The sequence below is a fragment of the Sapajus apella genome, unplaced genomic scaffold, assembly GCF_009761245.1.
Source record: "Sapajus apella isolate SASKATOON/1434 unplaced genomic scaffold, GSC_monkey_1.0 scaffold151, whole genome shotgun sequence".
NCBI classification, from domain to species: Eukaryota; Metazoa; Chordata; class Mammalia; order Primates; family Cebidae; genus Sapajus; species Sapajus apella.
The window spans coordinates 843,094-866,101 of NW_022437091.1; the positions used below are offsets into that span (position 1 = coordinate 843,094).

The 23,008-nt window shown below is 40.4% G+C and overlaps 1 protein-coding gene across 1 annotated transcript; it reads right to left on the minus strand.

Moving 5' to 3' along the window:
- Positions 1 to 491: 491 nt before the first annotated feature.
- DAD1 (defender against cell death 1) lies at positions 492 to 22,601 on the minus strand. The gene is made up of 3 exons (XM_032265528.1): positions 22,304 to 22,601; positions 11,311 to 11,485; positions 492 to 723 (listed from the first exon to the last, which is right to left on the minus strand). The coding sequence occupies exons 1-2, from the start codon at positions 22,512 to 22,514 to the stop codon at positions 11,355 to 11,357; spliced, it is 342 nt and encodes a 113-aa protein (XP_032121419.1). The 5' UTR covers positions 22,515 to 22,601; the 3' UTR covers positions 492 to 723; positions 11,311 to 11,354.
- Between the last annotated feature and the right edge of the window lie 407 nt (positions 22,602 to 23,008).

Below are 23,008 nucleotides of genomic sequence, written 5' to 3' on the forward strand. Positions count from 1 at the left end.
TGAGGACAGGAATGCCTAAGATAATTGCAAGAATAAAATGAGAGAATATTTGTGAAGGTGCTTTGGAGAATATTGTATCTTATAAGTCAACAAAAACATAACCCCCATTTTTCACACTCTGTCTACACTGCCTAAGAGAAACATATTTCACTTTTACCACTAAAACATGTTGAAACATGTAAATGTGGACGCATATACTTAGTTCAATTTCTAGCGAAGTGCAGTCCCAGGAATGCACTGTGTCATAAGAGTGGAAGCACCTGTAACAATCAAAGGACTATCAAAGGAATACCTGCTCCAGGAAGAAGACAAAGGACTGCCATTTCCCAGGGTTGTCAGCATTGCCTTTTGCTATTAATTTCAAATACACTTAATGAAAACAACACGGTAGGTTCACAGCTGTAAGATACCAACTCATAAAGAGTTCAGCACGAGCACTGAAGGGAAAAAAAGGATTGACACCAATAAAGAATAAAGAGCCAGACGCACAAGGAGGAGATGCATGGAGTTCTTTAATTTCAAAGGCAAAAGGTTACATTTAATGAAAGGCAGAGGTTGGATTAATAAATGTGTGTTACAAAGTTGTTCTGCTACAGAGTAAACTCTGGATTTTTCTCCTGCATGAAAATCAGAGCTAGCAGTAAGTGCAAATCTGAAGAAAATCCATGTGCCCAACAAGTTGCCATCTCTAGAACTCTTATCCAGGAAATTCAAAGAGTGAACCTAAAAGAAAAAAAAACAAAGATTCAAAGTCTTATGATACTCCAGACAGGGCCCCAAATCCTTCAATCTAAAATCTAACCCACAAGACAGTTATGGAGTTCCTAAACTCAGGACAATATTTAAACCAGGCAAGAAAAACTGGAAAGAAGCAAGTGTTTTTCACAGAATATTTTATGGAAGTAGTATCCAGATAAATTAATGTTCAAAACTGAATTTCAAGCACACCAAGGCAAAACTGACTAGGAACTGGGAGTCGTGCGTTCTAACCCCAACTCTACCATTAATTAGCTCCAGGACTTCACATAAGTCACTCTGACTTCCCTGGCCCACAAATTCTTTGAGGTGAGAGGGTTGTAGTTTAGCCTAAAGATCTTTTCTGATACAAAAATGCTTATAAAGTGCAGATTTCCATTGGAGGGGAGGTAGGGTAGGGAATAAGGATTCAAGAAAGAAAATAAAGAAAAATTTCCAATCTCAGTTATAACAAAGGACCAAAATACAAGAAATAATTTAGCTTTCATTTAAAGATAACTTTATTTTTGGCAAGCAAAAGGTGAAGAAAGAATAACCCCAACAGAAGTGGCTACATTGCTGCTAGAACCAAATAGAACTGAGATTTCTAAGTTGTGAGGTGGAACCCTCACCAAAAGACACAGGCTTCCTTTAGTCCCTCAAAGCACAAGCTTCCTACCTATTGGGCTCCAGCAGGGGTCTGGTCAGAAATTCATCTCTGGCCCTAGGAGCTCCAATGTCTCCAGCCATAAGCAACTGATTTTCCCAGTGTGCCATAAAAATACTGTAATTGGCTGGGCATAGTGGCTCATGCCTGTAATCCCAGGGAGGGTGAGGCAGGCAGATCACAAGGTCAAAGATCGAGACCATCCTGGCAAACACGGTGAAACCCTGTCTCTACTAAAAATACAAAAATTAGCTGGGTGTGGTGGTGCATGCCTGTAGTCTCAGCTACTCAGGAGGCTGAGGCAGGAGAATCACTTGAACCCGGGAGGCGGAGGTTGCAGTGAGCCAAGATTGTGCCACTGCACTCCAGCCTGGCAACAGAGCAAGACTCTGTTTCAAAAAAAAAAAAAAAAACTATAATCTCCTCTGTGTGCCATGACTCAAAAAAAGCTGGGAAATACTACCTTTCAGAAGAACTGGGCTGCCTCAGTAGGTAAAAGGGCACTACTTTATTTGGTATATTGGGTCAAGTAAGTAACCTAGAGATTCTGGTATCAGAGCTTAAAGGGGCAGAATGCTTTTATTTCACTAACAATGGTATTTAGAGAAATGTTAAATAACTGCAGAACATTCCTTAATCAGTGGAATTATAAGATGTAAAAGAAACAGCAGTAACAGGGAGCAAAAGGTGTTCATAGTGCCAAACAAAACCAAACAGATCTATTCAAATTCATCTATTCACCCCATCAAACTTCTTAAAGCAAACTCTCTGGCAATAGACTATGAACCAATATAACATTACAGTTTTGGTTTTTTGTTTTTTTTTTTTTTCAAGATGGCGTTTAGCTCTTGTTGCCCAGGCTAGGGTACAATGGCGTGATCTCGGCTCACTGCAACCTCTGCCTCCCGGGTTCAGGCGATTCTCCGGCTTCAGCCTCCCGAGTAGCTGGGATTACAGGAGTGTGCCACTACACCCAGCTAATTTTTGGATTTTTAGTAGAGACGGGGTTTCACTATGTTGGTCAGACTGGTCTCAAACTCCTGACCTCAGGTGATCCACCATCCCTGGCCTCCCAAAGTGCTGGGATTACAGGCGTGAGCCACCGCACCCAGTTACATTACAGGTTCTAATGGCCATGGTGAGAGAGGACTAGAGCATAAAGCCATTTTCAGTCAACAAAGCCTTGACACTTTCAGAAATATAAAAGTCCTAGTTTAGTATAAAATCAAAGTCTCAAGGTTTTATGATATTAAAACATTTAAATCTAAGATGCTGAGGCCAATCCACATGAAAGGCAAAAACCGACTCATGAAAGTCTCTTTGATAATGGTTTTCGGAAAATCCTATTTACAAAGATCTGCTCCCCTCTTTTAAAGCAGATGTATTTACCAGACACTATTCTAAAAGCAGAGGCTCTAGGATTCTTTGAAATGTTAGCTCACACAATTGACTATTCAACAGCTAGGAAGAATGGTTTCAACTGTTAACCAGGGCATTATAAAGGTTTCAGGAAACTGACTAATAAAATCTCCTCCTCCCCTGATATCAAGACATGCAAAATGGAAGACACCTACTGAGAAAAGTTAGCGTGACTTCAGTCTATTTCACCTGGGCAGAAAAGACAGTGCCATTTAATCAGTTTGTTCTAATCATCTTAAAAGAAAGCAAGGCATAACACAAAGAACTGTTAAAAATAATGACTCTGTAGAGATAGAAAAGATAATGCCAGCCAGGGTCATTTCTATTTGGAATCTGTATTCTTCTCCAGCAATATCTCTATTTAGACACCAGCACCAGGCAGATATGTTGAAATACTGATTTTCCTTCAAATTCATCTCATCCTGGATCCTAGTAACCCAATTAAAATTGAAATTAGAAATAATAATGAATATCAAAAACCATTCTGCAGAAATCCTAGGTTCACAGCCCAATTTGAATCACTATAGTTTTAGAAGGTACAGACTGTATATTTCTAAAAAATGAAAGTTTTAGAGATCACCTTGTCTAATCCTCTCATTACAGATATGAGAAGACTGTAACCTGATAGTGTTGACAAATTTGTCCAGAACTGTGCTGTCAAACACCACAGCCACTAGCCATAGGTGACTATTTAGTCAAAATTAAATTAAAAATTCAATTGGGCCAGGTGCGGTGGCTCACACCTGTAATCCCAACACTTTGGGAGGCAGAGGCAGCTGGATCACAAGGTCAGGAGTTCGAGACCAGCCTGGTCAAAATGTTGAAACCCTGTCTCTACTAAAAATACAAAAATTAACTGGGCACGGTGGCATGTGCCTGTAATCCCAGCTACTCAGGAGGCTGAGGCAGGAGAATCGTTTGAACCTGGGAGGCGGAGGTTGCAGTTAGCCAAGATCGCGCCATTGCGCTCCAGCCTGGGTGACAGAGTGAGACTCCGTCTCAAAAAAAAAAAAAAAAAAAAAAATCAATTGTTCAGTCCATTAGCCACATTTCAAATGTTCAATAACCACATGTGGCTAGTGGTTACCATAATGGGTGGTGCAGGCCCTGAATGTTTCCACACTGCAGACAGCTCTATTGGACAGTGCTGGTCCAGGTTCACCCTCACTAAAGTCAGGTCTCCTGACCTGCATTCTCCTCCATTTCTCCTGGAGCATATTAAGTATGGCCAACTATGCAGAAACATTTGGGATAGTCTGCCTTCATCCTTTCCTATCAATCGCTCCCAAATTTTTCCCATTTAAAAAAGAAAAGCATCCAGTCTGATGGCTATGATGAAAATGTAAAATAAATTTTTTTTAAGTTTACTATTTTTAGTGAAAACTCTCTAACATGAGATATATATCAAGTCATCATCTGAAAGTCCTAAACATAACAAGAAAGAATATAAAGGTTTAGAGTCCAAATGTCTGTTATCCAGTTCTCCCTCAGTCACTTATTAGTTCCAGGGCTTGGAGACATCAAGCTTCACTAAGGTGTAATTACCTCAGGTGTAAAATGGGAATACTACTATTTGTCTACCTCCACATCACAGGATAGGCAGGAAGAATCACATGAGCTGATGTATGTAAAAGTATATGTGGAATATATGTAAATCCTGCAAGCCTGTTAATGTGGGAACTATAAGACATTTTACAAATGTTTACTTTTGTAAAAGGTCTCATACAAATATGTGCATCTTATTATAAATAATCACATTTAACTTCCTACCTCCTATATGGATAATGGGAATCTGAAAATATGAATAAAAAGCAACAATTAAGGGAAAAAAAGGAAAGTAAAGCCAAATTGAGGATCCACAAAAACAGTTTAATCCTCCTCAAACACAAAAGAATCATCAAGAATTATGCTGAGAGGCATTAACAGTGGCAAGAGACTTTGATAAGCATCCAGGCCAATCTTGAAACTGAGGCTCAGAGGTTAAGTTTATTTGTCCATTCAACTAGTTAACAGAGAAAAGGTCACAATACAAGACTTCTGATTGGTTTTTTTTTTTTTTTTTTTTTTTGAGACAGGATCTCACTCTGTCACTCAAGAATGATCACAGTTCACTGCAGCCTCGACCTCCCAGGCTCAAGCGATCCTCCCACCTAAGCCTTCTGAGTAGCTGGGACCACAGGCATATGCCACCACGCCCGGCTAATTCTCTTGATTTTTGGTAGAGAGAAGGTCTTGCTATGTCACCCATGCTGGTCTCAAACTCTTGGGCTCAAGCGATCCTCCCACCTTGGCTTCCCAAAGTGCTGGGATTACAGACCTGAGCCACTGTACCCAGCCCCTCCTCTGACTTCTTGTCTCATGCTCTTCCCCACCCACAGCCTCTCCTATGAGGCTTTTTGTCTTTCATAGCACTTTCCATGTTTTAGCATCCAAGTAACTAATAACATAATTATTTTTCTTGCAGTTAAAAACAGTTTAATCGGCCAGGCACAGTGGCTCACACCTGTAATCTCAGCACTTTGGGGGGCTGAGGTGGGAGGATCATGAGGTCAAGAGATCAAGACCATCCTGGCTAACATGGTAAAACCCCATCGCTACTAAAAATACAAAAATTATCTGCAAAAATTCAATGTGGAAAAAGAAAGAAAAAAAAAAAGCAAAAATTAGCTGGTGTGGTGGTACGCACCTATAATCTCGGTTACTCAACAGACTGAGGCAGGAGAATCACTTGAACCTGGGAGACAGAAGTTGCAGTGAGCTGAGGTCGCAGCACTGCACTCTAGCCTGGGTGACAGGACAAGACTCCGTCTCAAAAAAAGGTTTATTCATTCACACACTCATCTAACTAACAGGCACTGTGACTGTTCACAGTTGAGAGTCCAGTGGGAGACAGAAGAAAGTGGATGAACAGTTTCATAACAATGCGGTGCAGCACTGGAAGTAAGCAGTAGACTAAGGGCCCAGAGAAGAGGCTCCTATGCAACCTGAGCAGTGGGAATGGCTTGGAGTAGGAGTCATCCAAGCCGGGAGGATGGAGAAAATAAGCCAAGGAGTTAGGGCAGCAATGAAACTCATAAACACAAATCTATTTCAATATTCTTTCTTTTTTTATTTGTTAGCCTTAAATAGACCAAAGATAGTTCAATAACCAGGCAGAGTCATAATTCATGCTTTTTAGCAAATAAAATAAGTAGATTCAAAGTTTTAAGAATAAAATGTAAAGAATTAATCTCAGAGCCAGACACTATGACACACCTATAGGCCCAGCTACTTGGGAGCCTGAGGCAGGAGGATCATTTGTCCCCAGGGAGTTCCTAGCTTGGGCAGCATAGCAAGCCCCATCACATAAAGATATATATATATATGTAATTTTATATATATAATTAATCTCACCTTCCAAACAGGGAGAAATGAGTTGAAAAAAGTTATGATGTGTCTACCTGTGAAGATTCCTACAAATTTAGAACAGTTCCCTTTGGGCGAGCTTATTTGGTGGCTGGACCTAATTCAATATAAGGTAGAAAAGTCAAAGAGAAAATGAAATAAAAACTAAATGGGCCGCTCCACCAACAAAAAATTAAAGCTTATTGCTGGTGGGAGGTCACCATTGAGAATAAAAGATGTAGAACAAACTGAAAAAGGAAGCTCTCAAACTGACGAGGTGAAAAAAGAAAACAAAGGGGAACCCTGAGGGTCTGTATGCACAGTTGGTCTTCCCCTGTGCAACAAAATCTAGGGCCACTTCAGGGTTCTGTGCCCTTTTGTTCCTAACTCGACATCGCCCACTTCTGGCCAGAATGTAAAGCAACCCCCAACCCAGCATCTAAACCCACTTGGACCTCTGCTGCCCCCCAATGACTAGAAAGAAGCGAGGTTTTATGACACAGGTGTCAGTAGCTTCTTCCCTCAAACTCAACTTCTCTTATGCTTTGTAGTAGTTATCTCAACACATGAAATGTACAATCCACTAGGTGGCAGCAGAGCCTACGGAATAACATCAAGATCCCCTTCCAAAGGTAATTTCCAGCTAGGATCAAACACTCAATTTTTTAAGACTTGTGGGAGAATGGTCTCCATTATAAAAACAAAATGCTAACAAGGCACAGGCATTTGATGACTATCTCCCTGGGAGTTGAGCACATTTTCAAGAAAGGGTTTGTCCCTTTGGGCCCAGTCACTCTTCCTTCTGATCCAGGGCCCAATTCATCAGGAACTTTAATTCTCAAACTATAATCCAGTACAGTCTGTCCTTTTCCTCGTAACCCTTCAGAACACCTGAGATGGACTGAGAGTCTTTTAAAAAGAATTTCACAGGCCCAGCGCAGTGGTTCACGCCTGTAATCCCAGCACTTTGGGAGGCCGAGGCGGGTGGATCACGAGATCAAGAGTTCGAGACCAGCCTGACCAAGAGACCAGCCTGGCCAATATGGTGAAACCCCATCTCTACTAAAAATACAAAAAATAAGCCAGGCATGGTGGCGAGTGCCTGTAGTCCCAGCTACTCAGGGAGGCTGAAGCAGGAGAATCGCTTGAACCCAGGAGGCGGGGCTGCAGTGAGCTGAGATAGCACCACTGCACTCAAGCCTCAGCAAGAAAAACTCCGTCTCAAAAAAAAAAAAAAAAATCACACACACAAAGAAACATGGAAAAACTAAAGTATATAAATTTTTTAATACTGAAATCCACTGAGCTTCTTTCTGTCATGCATTCGTTCAAAAATTTGCTGCCGCCTACACACCAAAAACTGATCATTTCAGGTGTTCTACAGGTCAGAAGCTCACTGGGAACATTTTTCCTTTTGTATTTTCATTTGTATAAAAATACTGAGTCTTTCTTGATCACCTGGATCGCCACCTACAACCAGTAATGCCAACTGATAGTTTTATCATAGGGCTTCTTGAACTGCCATCTTTGGACATGTTTTCAGGAGACACAAAGTCTGAAGTTTGGAAAAGGCTATATTAATAGACCTAGGTATTACATTAGTCCTGGCTGTTCAAAAAGTCTTACAGGACAGGGAAGGAACTGGGGCTAGAAAGAGATTCAAAAAGAAATTGAGTTGAATCTGTTTAATCTCTTCAAAATCTGTTCACAATAAATGGTAGATACATGAGTGTTTGTTACATTATCTGTAATTTTCTTTTTTTAATTGTCATAATAAAAGTAAATAAAGGAAAGGAATAAGGTGAGGCAGTGATAAAACACCTGTGGTATCTTTTTGAATGCAAGTATTTAACTCTACAATTGACATATACTATAAACAACTGAGCAAAAAGAGGGTATAAAAATAGGATTTTTTTAAAAGTCAAACTGTATTGTCAGACTTATTAGTTATAAGATTTCTAGCAAGGCTCTCTCAAGTTCAGTTCCTCATCTGTAAATGGGAACAGCAAGCCTATCCTCGTGAAATTATTTTGAAAATAAAATGATACAGAATGAGAAGTTACTTAAAGCATAGCACACACTGAGCACTCATTATCTGTTAACTTCCTTACTTCCCCTTCATTTATTTATTTTTTTTAACCCAATGCCATTTTCTTTTGATCTGCCTTCTTCAGAGCAGTTACTGGTTTTAAATGTCACCCCCAAATTCACGTAAGATCAGCTACATTATATAGATGTTTACTTTTTTTTTTTTTTTTTTGAGACGGAGTTTCGCTCTTGTTACCCAGGCTGGAGTGCAATGGCACGATCTCGGCTCACCGCAACCTCCGCCTCCAGAGTTCAGGCAATTCTCCTGCCTCAGCCTCCTGAGTAGCTGGGACTACAGACATGCGCCACCATGCCCAGCTAATTTTTTTGTAGTTTTAGTAGAGACGGGGTTTCACCATGTTGACCAGGATGGTCTTGATCTCTTGACCTTGTGATCCACCCGCCTTGGCCTCCCAAAGTGCTGGGATTACAGGCTTGAGCCACCGCGCCCGGCCCGATGTTTACTTTTTTAATATCAAATTCTCAACTTAGTTGGAAAATATGAAGATGTTCAATCTGCTTTGTTCTACCTTCTGAGCTGGTGTAAATATTGAGAATTTACTTGGAACTACGTTTAAAGTGCTATGGCACACTGCACATATAGCTGAGTTAGAAACACATAAAAGGAGCAAATAAATGTATATTTTTAAAAACTGAGAGCAGGACAGTGTAGTGTATGTCAAATGAAGGCTCCCTCTGAAAAACAATCTGGACAATCCCCCACAGAGAAGGATTTTTCTATGAGCATACTCTCCATAGAATGATTTAACACTGCAATCTGGGATTAAAGATTTTGCTATGCCTTGGGCCCATAATTCTCGGCTGAACAGGTGGTCCTAGGTTGTTAATATGGTCTGCAGTACGGTTTCTGCTGAGACTGCTTTTTTGTCTCTACTTTTGTCACAATTTTGAAATACTAAGCTCTCTGCAATAGAGTAATCCTCCAATCATGACAGCCCTAAGAAATAATTTTCCATGATTTGGTATCTCCCCGAGCCTAGAAAACATCCTTGAAATGTTTGCTCTGTCCCCTTGCTATGTACACATCATAACTCATCTAGAAAAAAAGAACTTCAGAAATCTAGAGTAAGCAATCAGAAGACTTAGGACCTTTCCAGAAGGCTCTATCAGGAAGCCCAAGGGTTACTCATATTTGCACAGCATAAGAAGGTCAATATTGAAGGGTCAGTCTTCTGCCTGCATTCAAGGTTATCCACTGGTAACAGTTACTTGGTAACTGGCAATAGCTGTTATCCATTGGTCAGATGACTCATCTGCTGTCCCTGCTCCCAGAAGGTACGGCTGCTCTCTTCTCTGGATTTTTGCAGCACTTTGTTTACACCTTTAGTGAGGCCCTCACTGGGCTGTATTTTAACTGTTATGTTTACATCTTTTCCCCTACTAGACTGTACATATCTTGAAGACAGACGCCACAGTTTTGTTTTGTTATTTTTTCTGAGATAAGGTCTTGCTCTGTTTGCGAAGCTGGTCTCAAATTCTTGAGCTCAAGCAATCTGCCCACCTCAGCTTCCAAAGTGCTGGAATTATGGGCATGAGCCACCGTGCCCAGCCAACAATATTCTTTATATTCCCAACAACAAGACATTGGCTGGCATATAGAATAGGGGGGAAGAAGGGAGGGAAGAGGACAACTCCAGTCTTAATCAGGTCTCCAAGGAGTTAAATTGTATTAAAATAACAGAACAAAGTGGTTCTTAAACTTTTCACTGAAATAAACCTGTCAACTTACCACTACCAAAATGATGCTTTACCTGAACTAACAGAACTGTTTTTGAGGCAGTATCAAAGGAAAGAATTTATGTAACACCTTATAAGTAAATGACTAATTCATGTCAGAAAATGAAGTATAGTCATTGTCACATTATCGCATCCACTTTGCACATAGATGCTCTAACTCTTGTACTAGATTTCTGCAAATTAGTATAAAAATGACAGCTTTCCAAGTGGTGACAGGAAGAGGTTTGTCCTGGGATATCCTTCCCCCAAATAAGATGAGATTTCCTAAGGTTCTCTTTTCTCTACCACCCAGAACATTAAATTTTGCAATGCAAAGGCAAAGACTGCATGCATTCATCAGTAAGCTACATGGGATAGTGGAAGCAGCACTGGGCCAAGAACACCATTAGACTAGGGCACTTCACTGCTAACAATTAACTATATGGCCAGGAAAGGCCAATGGATTGTTCTAGGCCTCTGTTTTCTCATATATAAAGTAAAGTAACGGTGTTGACATACAGTATGGAAAACACCCATATATTTATTGGAGCTTTAGAACTCTGTTTGGGAGGGAGGGATGCAGAGGAGGGCATACCAAACATGAAGGGCAAGGTCAAGCAGAGAGGGCTTTTCAATTTCTGTCCATCAAAAAATCTCCAATTCTACTTCTGCTTTATATGCCAAGATTCTTTTTATAAGAGTTTGGGAGAGGGGAGAAATAACTCTACTGCTAAAAAAGAAAAGGAAAACAGTAAATGAACCAAACAGCATCCCATCTTGTATTTTAAAGTCTTTTCCCAAGTTAACCCAATTTCCCCATTTATTTTTACTTTAAGGTACATATTACCAAATGCCCACAGTCATTTATTCAACATACACTGGATGCTATCAAATGTTAAGTGCTATGAAAACAATGGCCCAGCATTTAAAGTCATCTGAGATCAAAATCAGAAAAAAAAGCAAAACCTACCATTTTATGTCTCTTCCAAAATCTCTAAGTTATTTTCATGGAGTTATTGGTGCAGAAATTATTGTACTAGCTACAAACACTAATTTTCTCTTATCTTAATGATTTGAAGAACAATGAGAAGACAAGGCAATGACCAAGAGCGGTAGCACTGAATTATGATGATATTAATGCATACTTTGAAGACCAATGGAAAATTCTGCAAATGTCAATAGCAGTATGGGAGCCTTGCCAACCATGTTCAAAACCAGTCCCATCCAATTTCTCTTTCTAAAATCAACATAATAGGACAAGGACTATAATCATCACTTACATTCTTTCAGTCTCCTACTCCTCAATTAAGTAAATGGGAATGATTCAGCCAACAAAGTTCATGACAACAAGGTGCAGGATGGTGCTGGCAAAGAGAAAATCAGCAAAGGCTCGCTCTGGGGAGATGCCTTGGAAGTCCGCTTTGTTCTGTGGGTTAATCTGTATTCTCAGGCAAACTGTACAAGAAGCAAAACACAAAAATGATTATATGGAAGTATAAAACAAATATGACTGCTAATGAACATAGATATACCCTAGGACCCAACAATTCTACTCTAATAGAAATGAATACATACATACATCAAAAGGCATATACAGAAATGATACCCAGATAGCCCCAAACTGGAAACAATCTAAATGTCTATCAACAGTAAAATGGATAAATTATGGCATATGCAAACAATAGAATATTATATAGCAATGAAAAAGAACTTCTGTTATACACAAAAATGGATGAATTGCACGAGTAAGTTGGGCAACACAATCAAAACATTAAAAATACACACTGGCTGGCCAAACCAGCGGGAACCCAGTAGGTCACCCAGAGGAAGCTAAAGCCAGAAAAGCCCAGCTCCCACACAGAGACCACAAAGCAGAGCCTAAGTATATGTGTTGGGGGAACAAATGTACCCTCTCAATTAGATGAGGAATGTTCTGGGATGCAGTACACAGAGCCACTGGGAACTCAGCAGGAGACAGGGTCTTGTTATGCTGTCCAGGCTAGACTGGAACCCAAGCGATCCTCCCACCTCAGCCTCCCGAGCAGCTGGGACCACAGGCATGGGTGAACACATCTTCCCAGCTCCATGGTATTTTTAGTGTGACCTTCTACTTATGGATAATGATTCAGGTTTTCCATTATAAGTTTCTTTTAAAAAGACATTTACTACAGTTAAAAAAAAGAATATAATTATTTTGTTTTTTAGGAAGTGCACAAAAACACTCACATACAAAATCAAATTATTTTCAACCAAAGTGCCAAAACCACTCAATGAGGTACCAACAGTCTTCTTAATCAATGACGTTGGGAAAACTGGATATCCACAGGCAAAAGAATGAAGCTGGACTCCTTATCATATACAAAAATTAACTCAAAATGGATCAAAAACTTAAACCTAACACCAAAAACTAAAAAACTCTTAGAAGAAAACAGAGCAAAAGCTTTATGGCACTGGATTTAGCAATAATTTATTGGATACAACACCGAAAGTACAGTCAACAAAAGTAAAAGTAGATAAATTGGACTATATCCAAATTTAAAACTTCTGTGCACAATAAAGGTACAACAAAGGGCACAACAGAGTGAAAAGGCAAACTACAAATGGGAAAAAGTATTTGCAAATCACATATCTGATAAAGGGTTAATAGCAGAATATATTAAATACTCCTACAATGCAACAACAACAAAATAACCAGATTTTAAAATGGGCAAAGGACTTGAATAGTCATTTCCCCAAAGAAGATATAAGAATGGCCAACAAGCATATGAAAAGATGCTCAACATCTCTAATCACTAGGGAAATACAAATCAAAATTACAATGAGATATCACCTCACAGCTATTAGGATGACTAGTATCAAAAAAAAAAAAGAATTGGTAAGAATGCAGGGAAATTGGAACATTTGTGCACTAATGGTGGGAAAATTAAATAGGGTAGCCACTTTGAAAACCAGTATGGAGTTTCCTCAGAAAAAATAAAAACAGAATTACCATATGATCCAGCAATTCCACTTCTGGGTACATAACCAAAAGAAGTGAAAGCAGGATCTCGGCCAGATGCAATGGTTCACACCTGTAATCCCAGGACTTTGGGAGGCTAAGGCAGGCAGATCACCTGAGGTCAGGAGTTCCAGACCAGCCTGGCCAAAATTGTGAAACCCCATCTCTACTAAAAATATAAAAATTAGCTAGGCTGTAGTCCCAGCTACTCAGGAGACTGAGGCAGAATTGCTTGAACTCAGGAGGTGGAGGCTGCAGTGGGTCAAGATTGTGACACTGCACTCCAGCGGGAGTGACAGAGAGAGACTCTGTCTGTATGATTCCATGTACAAAAGGCTTAAAACTTGGTAAAATCAATCTCTGGTAAGATACTGGTTTTTATCTTTCACAGGGAGAGGGTGACTGGGAAAATGCAAGGAGGCTTCTACGGTGCTAATAATGGCCCTGTATCTCCATCTGGATATTGGTTAGATAGGTAAATTTAAAAATTCATCAAGTTGTACAATTAAATTTTGCACTCTGTTAAAGGAAAAAAAAGAAATATGACTTCTCAGAGTTACACTGAAACCTAGAGGCTTTCTCAGAGAAAAAATACTATGTAACCAAAAAACCTACACCACTCTCTTATCTCCTGATTTAAAAGTTTCTAATTATACCTAGATGGGGATGCAATTGAGGCAACAACAAAGGGTCTGGGCTGAATGACAGAAAGTTTTTAAAATGTGAATTATTTTCAAACAGAATATTCATTTAATTGGTAGCAGACTTTATAAAAATAGCACAGTCATTCATGAGGACCCTCAGTTGTCGATAAACTATCTTTGATCTCAAAGTTCTAGCAGCTGCTTATTTGTCTCAAAAAAGACAGGAGACCTAAGTAATATAATTCATGAGAACTCTCCACTGTCACACTCTTACAGTCACCAGTGACAAAAAAAAAAAAAAAAAAGTAGTTCCAGGAATACACTCTTCCAAAATATCTTCATGCCTGTGATAAATTATTACACTGCTTAAGAAAACCTAAACTCGCTTCAGACTAGCATCATCCCATCATTAACCAAGAACAAGCTACAAATTGAAATCTAATCCAAAGGCCGTAAAACTATCAGACTAGTTCGCCAGAGCCTGTCACCACGGCAACAGTTTTCATTATGCTTAAACATGTAAACACCATGGAAGCACCATTGATCTTTTCAGGTACCCAGATCCTTCAAAATATTAAAGACAATGACTGAAGCCAGGGTAACCAAGTAAACCCTTGCTCTAGAAAGTACAGATTCATCATCCATTTGGGAGAGCAACTAGGAATATCCATTAATAAATGATTTTACCTTTTGACAAAGGAATTTATCTTACAGAACAGAGACATTCTAAAAGCATGTTTGTAAAGTTGAAAAAAAATTATAACAGTCTAAACATCATCAAGGGAATTAAACTCTACGACTGACATCCAATGAAATCCCATGCAATTATTCAAAAGAATACAGTAAATTCTCTATACACTGACAGCAAACTTATCTAAGATATATTAAGTTTAAAAAAGCCAATCTTTTTTATTTATTTATTTTTTTTGAGACAGGGTCTTACTCTATTGCCCAGGCTGGAATGCAGTGGCTCAATCATGGCTGTCTGCATGCAGCCTCAACCTCCTGGGCTCAAACAATCCTCCCACCTCAGCCACCTGAGGAGATGGGATGGCAGTCATGCACGATCACGCCTAGCTAATTTCTTTTTTTGGTAAAGACAAGGTCTCCCTATGTTGCCCAGCAATCCTCCTGCCTCCACTTGCCAAAGTGCAGGGACTACAGACGTGAGCCCCCACACCCAGCCCATTCCTTATTTCATTTGGCCAGGGCACGGTGACTCACAACTATAACCCCAACACTTTATGAAACCAAGGTGGGAGGATCACTTGAGCCCAGGAGTTTGAGACCAGCCTGGCAAAGATGGAGATCTCGTCTCTACCAAAAAAAAAAAAAAAAAAAAAAGTTTTAATTAGCCACGTGGTGGTCCCAGCTACTCAAGAGGCTGAGAAGGGAGGATTGCTAGAGCACAGGAGAGAGGGGACAGGCTGCAGTGAGCCACAGTCATGCCACTGCACTCCAGCCTGGGAAACAAAGCGAGACCTTGTCTCAATAAAAAAAGTAAAATCATTTATATATAAAAATATGCATAGTTATCTTGTTTCAGTTAGAATCTAGAAAAAAATCTGGAGAAATAGAAAACTATTAATTGTCATTATTGCAGTGGAGAATACAGCATTGAGTTTTGAGGAAATATGGGAGAAAAAAAGAAAAATTACCCATGAAGGTGGATAAGGTAATAATAAATTGAGTTATCATTACTATGATCATGGTAACCAGATTATTTCAATGAAACTTATGAATCAGAGTTCCACAAAGATGGAAAGGACCTCAGAGGTCATAAACACCAACACACCACTTGATACATACAATGCCCAAGAGGTGGTAGGGCGTGGGCGCGCTGAAGGAGGCTGTACAAACCACGTGGGAAGCTTTCCAAAGTATACTCACCACTTACAGAATCTGGTAAGCCATCTCCAGATGGAGAATGATCAACTTTCCAGAGCCTGTGTTACTGATGAGGGTGTCACATCTCTCAGATGCATTGGAAACAAAAAAGGCAAAGAAAGCCTGTTCAAAATGCTCCACTACAAATGATCCTTCAGTCTCTCCCTGGGCACTTCCAAAGATGGAAATTTACTACCTCCTCAAGCAGCCTGTTCCATTTCAGCAATTCTGATTTACTCTATCCCCTTAAATGTCCATTTATTCCACAAAATATTCAATAAAGGCCCACTACATGACATCATTTCAGGTGCTAGGAATATGCCACAAAACAAAACAGTCTGGCTCTCAAGGAACTTACACTCCTATGGAGATAAATATATAATCAATAAGTTAACAAGTAAACCAGGGACTATTAGATGGGGAAGACAAAGCTTGCTGATTTATATAAAGAGTGACTGGGAAGCTTTTAATTCAATTATCACAGAAGGTCTCTTTAAGAGGGTGCTATTTAAAACCAATATTTGAAAGGAACCAACCATGTAAAAACTGGGGGGAAGGCATTCTAGACAGTAAAAACAATCTTGACATGTTCTAAACACAACAAGGACAGACTAACAAGACTAAAGAGATCAAGGGGAGGGGGGCAAGGGCCAAATCCTGAGGGGCATAGTAAGCCTCAGAAAACAGTATGGATTCAGTGCTAAGAGCATTGGAATAGTATAATGGTTTGCAGGATTAAAAAGAAGCAGAAGAATTACTTAGGAGCCAACAAGCTCAGAGTAATAGTAGTAAAAACGAACAGAAATGAAGATATACAGGCTGTATTTTGGAGAAGACGGAGCTTGCTGATGAAACAGATGTGGGAGGTAAAAGAGAAATCAAGGGATCTGGGACACTTAAATGTCTTCATTTAAAAACACAACCAACATTGACACCATGTACTAACTGGTGAAGAGGCAGATGGATGGATGAGCAGATTTGATCTTGGACACGTTAAGTTCAAGGTACATTATCAGACATCTAGTGAAGACGTGAAGTTGGCAAGTGGATTTACTAATTTGGAATTCAGGGGGCAATTCAAAACTAAAAATATAAAGCAGTAGTTGTAGGTATACAGGTATTATTTAAATTTACCTATTTTAAAAAAAAATACAAAGTGAAGGTATCTAGAACTATGCTCTCAGTCAGAGAAGTGCCCAGCACAAACAGCAGAAAGGAAAAACCAGTGAGGTGAGACAGAACAAGCAGGAAAGTGTTGCATTCAAGAATAAACTTTCCTTTTACACAGAAGAAAGCCGACACCTGTGTTAAATGGTAAACATTGCAAAATGGCAAGAGTACTTTCAGTGAAGTAGTGAGGACAGACCAATACCAAGAGTAGGTTAAGGAATGAATAGTTAGGGGAGAAAGTAGAAACATTATTCTTTCAAAAAATTCTGTAATGATGGAAAGGAAATGGGATGGTAGCTAGAATATCCGTGGTCAAATGGGTTTTTTTTTAATGGACAATATTAGAACATGTTTGTATGATGGGGAATGATTCAGGAGAGAAACAGAAATTAATGACACAGAATGGAGGAATAATTGCAAAAGCGGAGTTTCTGAGTGAGCGAGGGAAGACTGGATCCTCCGTATAAATGGAACTTTCACAGGAAAGAGACACATCATCCATCATAAGACGAAGTAAGTCAGAGAGTATGGATATGGAAGTACATGATCTGTTATGATTCACTGGTAAAAAGATGAAGGAATTCCTAACTACTTCTATGTTTCTAGTGAAAAAATAAAAACAACTAAGAATAAAGGAAAAGAGGAAAAACCGGAGAGTGATTAAGTTATAAAGTCTATTTTGGGAAGGCGAATATACTAGAGAAGTATTATGGCAGGACCACTAGGCAAGATTGGGTGCACACCGTGTTCCCACTCTCACCAGTAATTCTCTACCAGCACCATACCCGTATTTACTTGTCTGTATTTCCCACTACATTACAAACTCTGTGAGAGTAGAAACCACGTCTGTGTGCTTCACAGTTGAATTCCCAGCACCCTGGCAGAGAATCTAGCATGTAATTGCTCAGTATTCCTGACGTGACTATATGCCTGCTCACCGTTTAACATATACGGTATTCAGCAATGAGGTTGCAGAGATGAGAAGACAGCCCCTGCCCTCAAGAGCCCATCTTCCAGAGGGAAGGCAGACACACAAATACAGCACAGCGTCGTGTCTCTCTCACACACACATACAAGGTAAAGTAGGAATAGAGGGAAAGGGGGAAGCGTTCTAAAAGGCAATAAGCCAGGCATATGGTATATGCCTATCGTCCTAGCTACTCAGGAGGCTGAGGCAGGAGGATTTTTTGAGCCCAAGAGTTTGAGGCCAGCCTGGGCAACATAACAAGACCTTGTTCTCTTTAAAAACAAGAACAACAACAAAAAGGAAATTGCACTTGAGCTGAGAAGTCTAAAATGTGAAGGAATTTTTAAGACAGTCAAGCAAAAGCAAATAGTTTGAGACATCAGAATGTTCAGAGAATGACAAGTAGCTCAATACTATTGGAGCATAAAGTATAGAGGAGGCAGAGGAAAGAGATGAAGCTGCAGACAGCGAGGAAGCCGGATCATGAAAGAGTCGGTATGTCAAGAAAACATTTTTAATTTTACTTTGGGAAACATAAGTTGTACATGGGAGTGACACAATCAGATTTGCAAGTCTAATCAAGCCTGCAAACATAGAAGACAGACTGGAAACCAGAGGCAAGAAAGCCAGGATTATAGTAGTCTACATAGGAGATATTGAGAGGCTAAAACAGAGGATGAAAAAGTAGCAATGATATGAAAGATATTTAGAAACAAGACTATCAGGCACAAGGGTGGCAAACTTGCAATCTCTTGGATAACAGTTATGAGAGATAATATTAGGACCCACAGATCTGATGGATAATTCCAAAAGAAATGCTGGGCCCCAGTTCACAATAGCCCAATAGTTCCCATGACATAGAAAACTCTGGACTAGGTCTCCTTGCCTTACAGATTCAAACTGGTTTTGAATTTGTAAACTAGGAAAAACAAAACTATTTTTTAAGACAAAATGACTTCATATAGATTAGAGAACAGAATAAATGAAAGTTGGGAAATGACTTAAAAACTTGTTTCAAGACCAGACTTATTTTGAGGACAGTCTTAAAGACTCCTAAATAGCATTTTAAATGAGCACAGCTTTCAGTCAGGCAAAAAAGGAAACTAAAAGGGTTGCCAACACTGGAACATAACTCTAAAAAAGGGACAGATGTCCTCCTCTAGAGATACCTAACTACAAGAAGAACACTCAGCTACTGAGGATGTTTGAAATCTGTCTGAAATAAGGAAAATATTCTATCTCTGAGGTCCTTTTAAAGCCAATATATTATACTCCAATGATCCCAAGAAAAAGATCTCTCAATGGCAACTTTCTACCTCTGGTTCCTTCTTGAAACCATGATATCTCAGCTATGAGGGAATAGAGGAAAACAGACCATTTTCATACAATTAGGACCAATAACAACAGGCTTTTTAAAGATTTGGTAGCATTCTAAATTGGTTTAAAATGTACTGGTCAATTTCCAAAGAGCACGTGCTAAACACACACATGGAGAGGGAATAGAATAGACTGCCAAAAAAAAAAAAATAGGGAAGATTACAGAACATTTCCCTCCAATTCATCCTACATGCTAACATCAATTTTAAATCTCTTCCTTTCTTTAAAAAAAATTCTCAGTTGCTTTACTATCACCTACAGGATAAAGTCCAAATTCCTGGCCGGGCACAGTAGCTCACGCCTGTCATCCCAGCACTTTTGGAGGCCAAGGCAGGTGGATCACCTGAGGTTGGGAGTTCGAGACCAGCCTGACCAACATAGAGAAACCCCATCACTGCTAAAAATACAAAATTAGTAAGGCATGGTGGTGCATGCCTGTAATCCCAGCTACTCGGGAGGCTAAGGCAAGAGAGACACCTGAACCCAGAAGGCGGAGGTTGCAGTGACCCAAGATCACACCATTGCACTCCAGCCTAGGCAACAAAAGTGGAACTCTGTCTCAAAAAAAAAAAAAAAAAAATCCAAATTCCTTAGCCTGGCATTCAAACATCTAGCACTCAGCACTACCTAATCCTTCAACAGTATCTCTGACATTTCCCTCTCTCCAGCTCACTCGACTCCTCCATTCTCTTCCAACAAGAAACTCCACAGGAAAGTTAGAAATCCCAGCACCATAAAAAGGAACAAGCTACCTTTGCCAACAATCAAAACAAAGGAAAAGCATCCAAATTTCCCATTAAAACCAGTCTCCAGTTGATGATCTCGGCTAACAAATGGCAGAAGAGGCAAAAATTAGGAAAAGTCAATGAGGTCAAAAGAAGTGTAAATCATATCCTACTTTTCCTGAAGTTGCTTTCATTTCTCTAGCTCTATTACTTGTTCTCTAATAGATTTGGAAATCCTAATCCCCCTCATTGACCCTATTATTAATATGCCCTTTTACCAGGTTTCTCTTCAATGACAAGTCACCTAGTTTCCGTTGGAGAGGAGAAAGGCAGTCTAGTTAGCCAATTCAATTTCAGCCACAACAGGCTTAAAAACAGGTCTTTGCATAAGCAAAAGTCATTTGCTCAAAAAACCTTCTGGCTTTATTACACTGATAATCTGTAACTCTAGTCCATGCCCACCCTTCAGCAAACCACATTCTTCAAAGCATCCATGAAAAGTCATTCGTAACCCTAGAGGCTTATAAAGGCAGGGTGATTGCTACATGGAGAAGGCATCTTTTTTAAAATCAGCTTTCAGACCCTGCCTTGTTCCTACTCTTCCAGACCTGGAAACAAAAACATCACACAAAGTTAATCAGAAGTTCTCACCAAGGTTCCTTCTCCAGGCTGGCTAATAAAAACACTTAGTCACGAACAGTACTGTGGCAGAAGGTGGTAGGTGAGTGGTGAAGAATACTTAGAGCAAAGAGGGTAGCGTATCTGGTCTGATGATGGTTAACACACCCTGAAGGCAAGGATGCCACTACAGACAACCAGTTCTTGATCATCTAGGACAAAAGTCAAAGATAGTAACTAAATATCCAATCAACAGGCTAATCTGCAACTCTACATCAGGCTAATACACTTCTGTTTTTAATTCTGAGAAGTATCTCTGGTGCGTCAGAAACTAGCAATGTAAACTTGTAAAAAGCATTCGATAGGTCTGTAACTTTAGGAACAGCACCACTTTTTTTTGAGATGGAGTTTCGCTCTTGTTGCCCAGGCTGGAGTGCAATGGTGCGATCTCGGCTCACGGAACCCTCCACCTCCTGGGTTCAAGCGACTCTCCTGCCTCAGCCTCCCAAGGAGCTGGGATCACAGGCGTGCGCCACCATGCCCAGATAATTTTTGTATTTCCAGTAGAAAGGGTTTCACCATGTTGGCCAGGCTGGTCTCGAGCTCCTGACCTCAAAGGATCCGCCTGTCTCAGCCTCCAAAAGTGCTGGGATTACAGGCATGAGCCACTGTGCCAAGCTGCCAGACAATTCCAGTGCTGTATTTTTTCTGTTCCCCAACTAGACTGTAAACTATTTGAGGACAAAGAACATGTGCCTGATGTATCCCCAAAGATTTTACCATAATACCTCATGAAAATACAACTGATGAACTGACTGATGATCACACTGAAAAGAAACCATGAATGATGACATGTTTTCAAAGTAGCAGGTGATGCCAGTGACAGAGGCCACACGTTTTCAGTATTCACTGAATCCCCCTTGGGCAAGAACAGTCAGATTCTGACAAAACTTGATGGAGACAGTTCTCGATAAATATGGCCATCTACAAGGTTACCAAATCCTGGAATCAAAAGGAAAAACAGGGCTAAAATAGAATTAGGTGTACAGGCTGGGTGCAGTGGCTCAAGTCTGTAATCCCAGCACTTTGGAAGGCCGAGGCAGGCAGATTATGAGGTCAGGAGTTCAAGACCAACCTGGCAAACATAGTGAAACACTGTCTCTACTAAAAATACAAAAAATTAGCCCAGAGTGGTGGCAGGCCCCTGTAGTCCCAGCTACTCGGGAGGCCGAGGCAGGAGAATGGCTTGAACACGGGAGGCGGAGGTTGCAGTGAGTCGAAATCACGCCACTGCATTCCAGCCTTGGCGAGAGCGAGACTCCGTCTCAAAAAAAAAAAAGAGAGAGAGAGAATGATGTGAACAAAAACCGGGTTGAGGAGAGTGAAAGAACAGCTCCCTCAACAATAAAAAATTAGCAGCTAAAGGCAAGATCAAGCAAAGGATGATTAAACAAGAAAAGCACCAGAATTTATATTCTTTGCACTTTCATTGAAATATCTCACCGGAGATTGGTAGTGATAAGGCCAAAATGAGAGAGATTATTCAAGTTGGGTTTTTCATTTGAAAAGTCTATTAGTTTTAGAGTTGGGTTAAACCTAATTAAAGTTGGAATAGGGTTTCCCCTGATCAATATTAAGTGGATCACCAGATGGAATAGCAGCATGAAGGTGGTTTGCTTATACATTTAAGTCCAACTTCTACGCAGCCATTTGGTATTGGGCATATGATCTAACCCTTCTGGGCCTCAATTTCCCGATCCACAAAGAGGGCAATGCAGGCTCTTCTCATAACTTCAAGGGGCGGTGGTCTCATATAGAGTACCATAAAAACAAAATTAGCACACCAAAAGAACACATTATTATTACGATTACTTATAGAACCATTACCCGCTAGGATGAAACTCCCCACACAAGAGATGAAGCCCGAGAGAAAAGAGTTGAAGGGGAAGGTCCCCACGAGGAGACAATAACCGAATTGCAGCGCCCCGGTCAGCAGTATATACAGCAGGTACGCGTCCAGCAACTTCAGACGCTGCGGAGTAGAGCTCAAGTACTCTTCTAAGAACCGCGAAATGACAGACACTACCGATGCCGACATGACTGCACACAAGATTCTCCGATCAAGACCCGACGACCACGCCGGATGTATTGTTTGCGCGTGCGCACCGTCGTGGCCTAGCTCCGCCCTCCCTGGCGTGCCCGGTTTGCGCAGGCGCTTAGGTAAGCCAGGGCGCGTAACAACTAATGCGCAGACGCAGACTGCCTCAACAGAAAGAACTACAACTCGGAAAAGTTAGTGCGTCTGCGCAATGACCCTATCAATGAGCTGGAGACGTGTACTCTTTTGTTCTGTTTCCGCCGTCAGATTGGTGACGCCCACAGTTGCTCTGGCAACAAGACACTGTGGGAGGAAGAGGGGAATAAGTTTTAGTGGGGACGGCGTAACAAACCAGAGGGTTCCGGCTTTCTTTGATCCTTCGGAGTCCTGGAAGATTTAACGGTTTGCATCTACTTTGAGGCAATGCCTGGCTTTCGTGGGGGTTTGGTACCAGCCTGACCCTAATTCTGTTAAGAGCCCTGTCTGCAGATGTC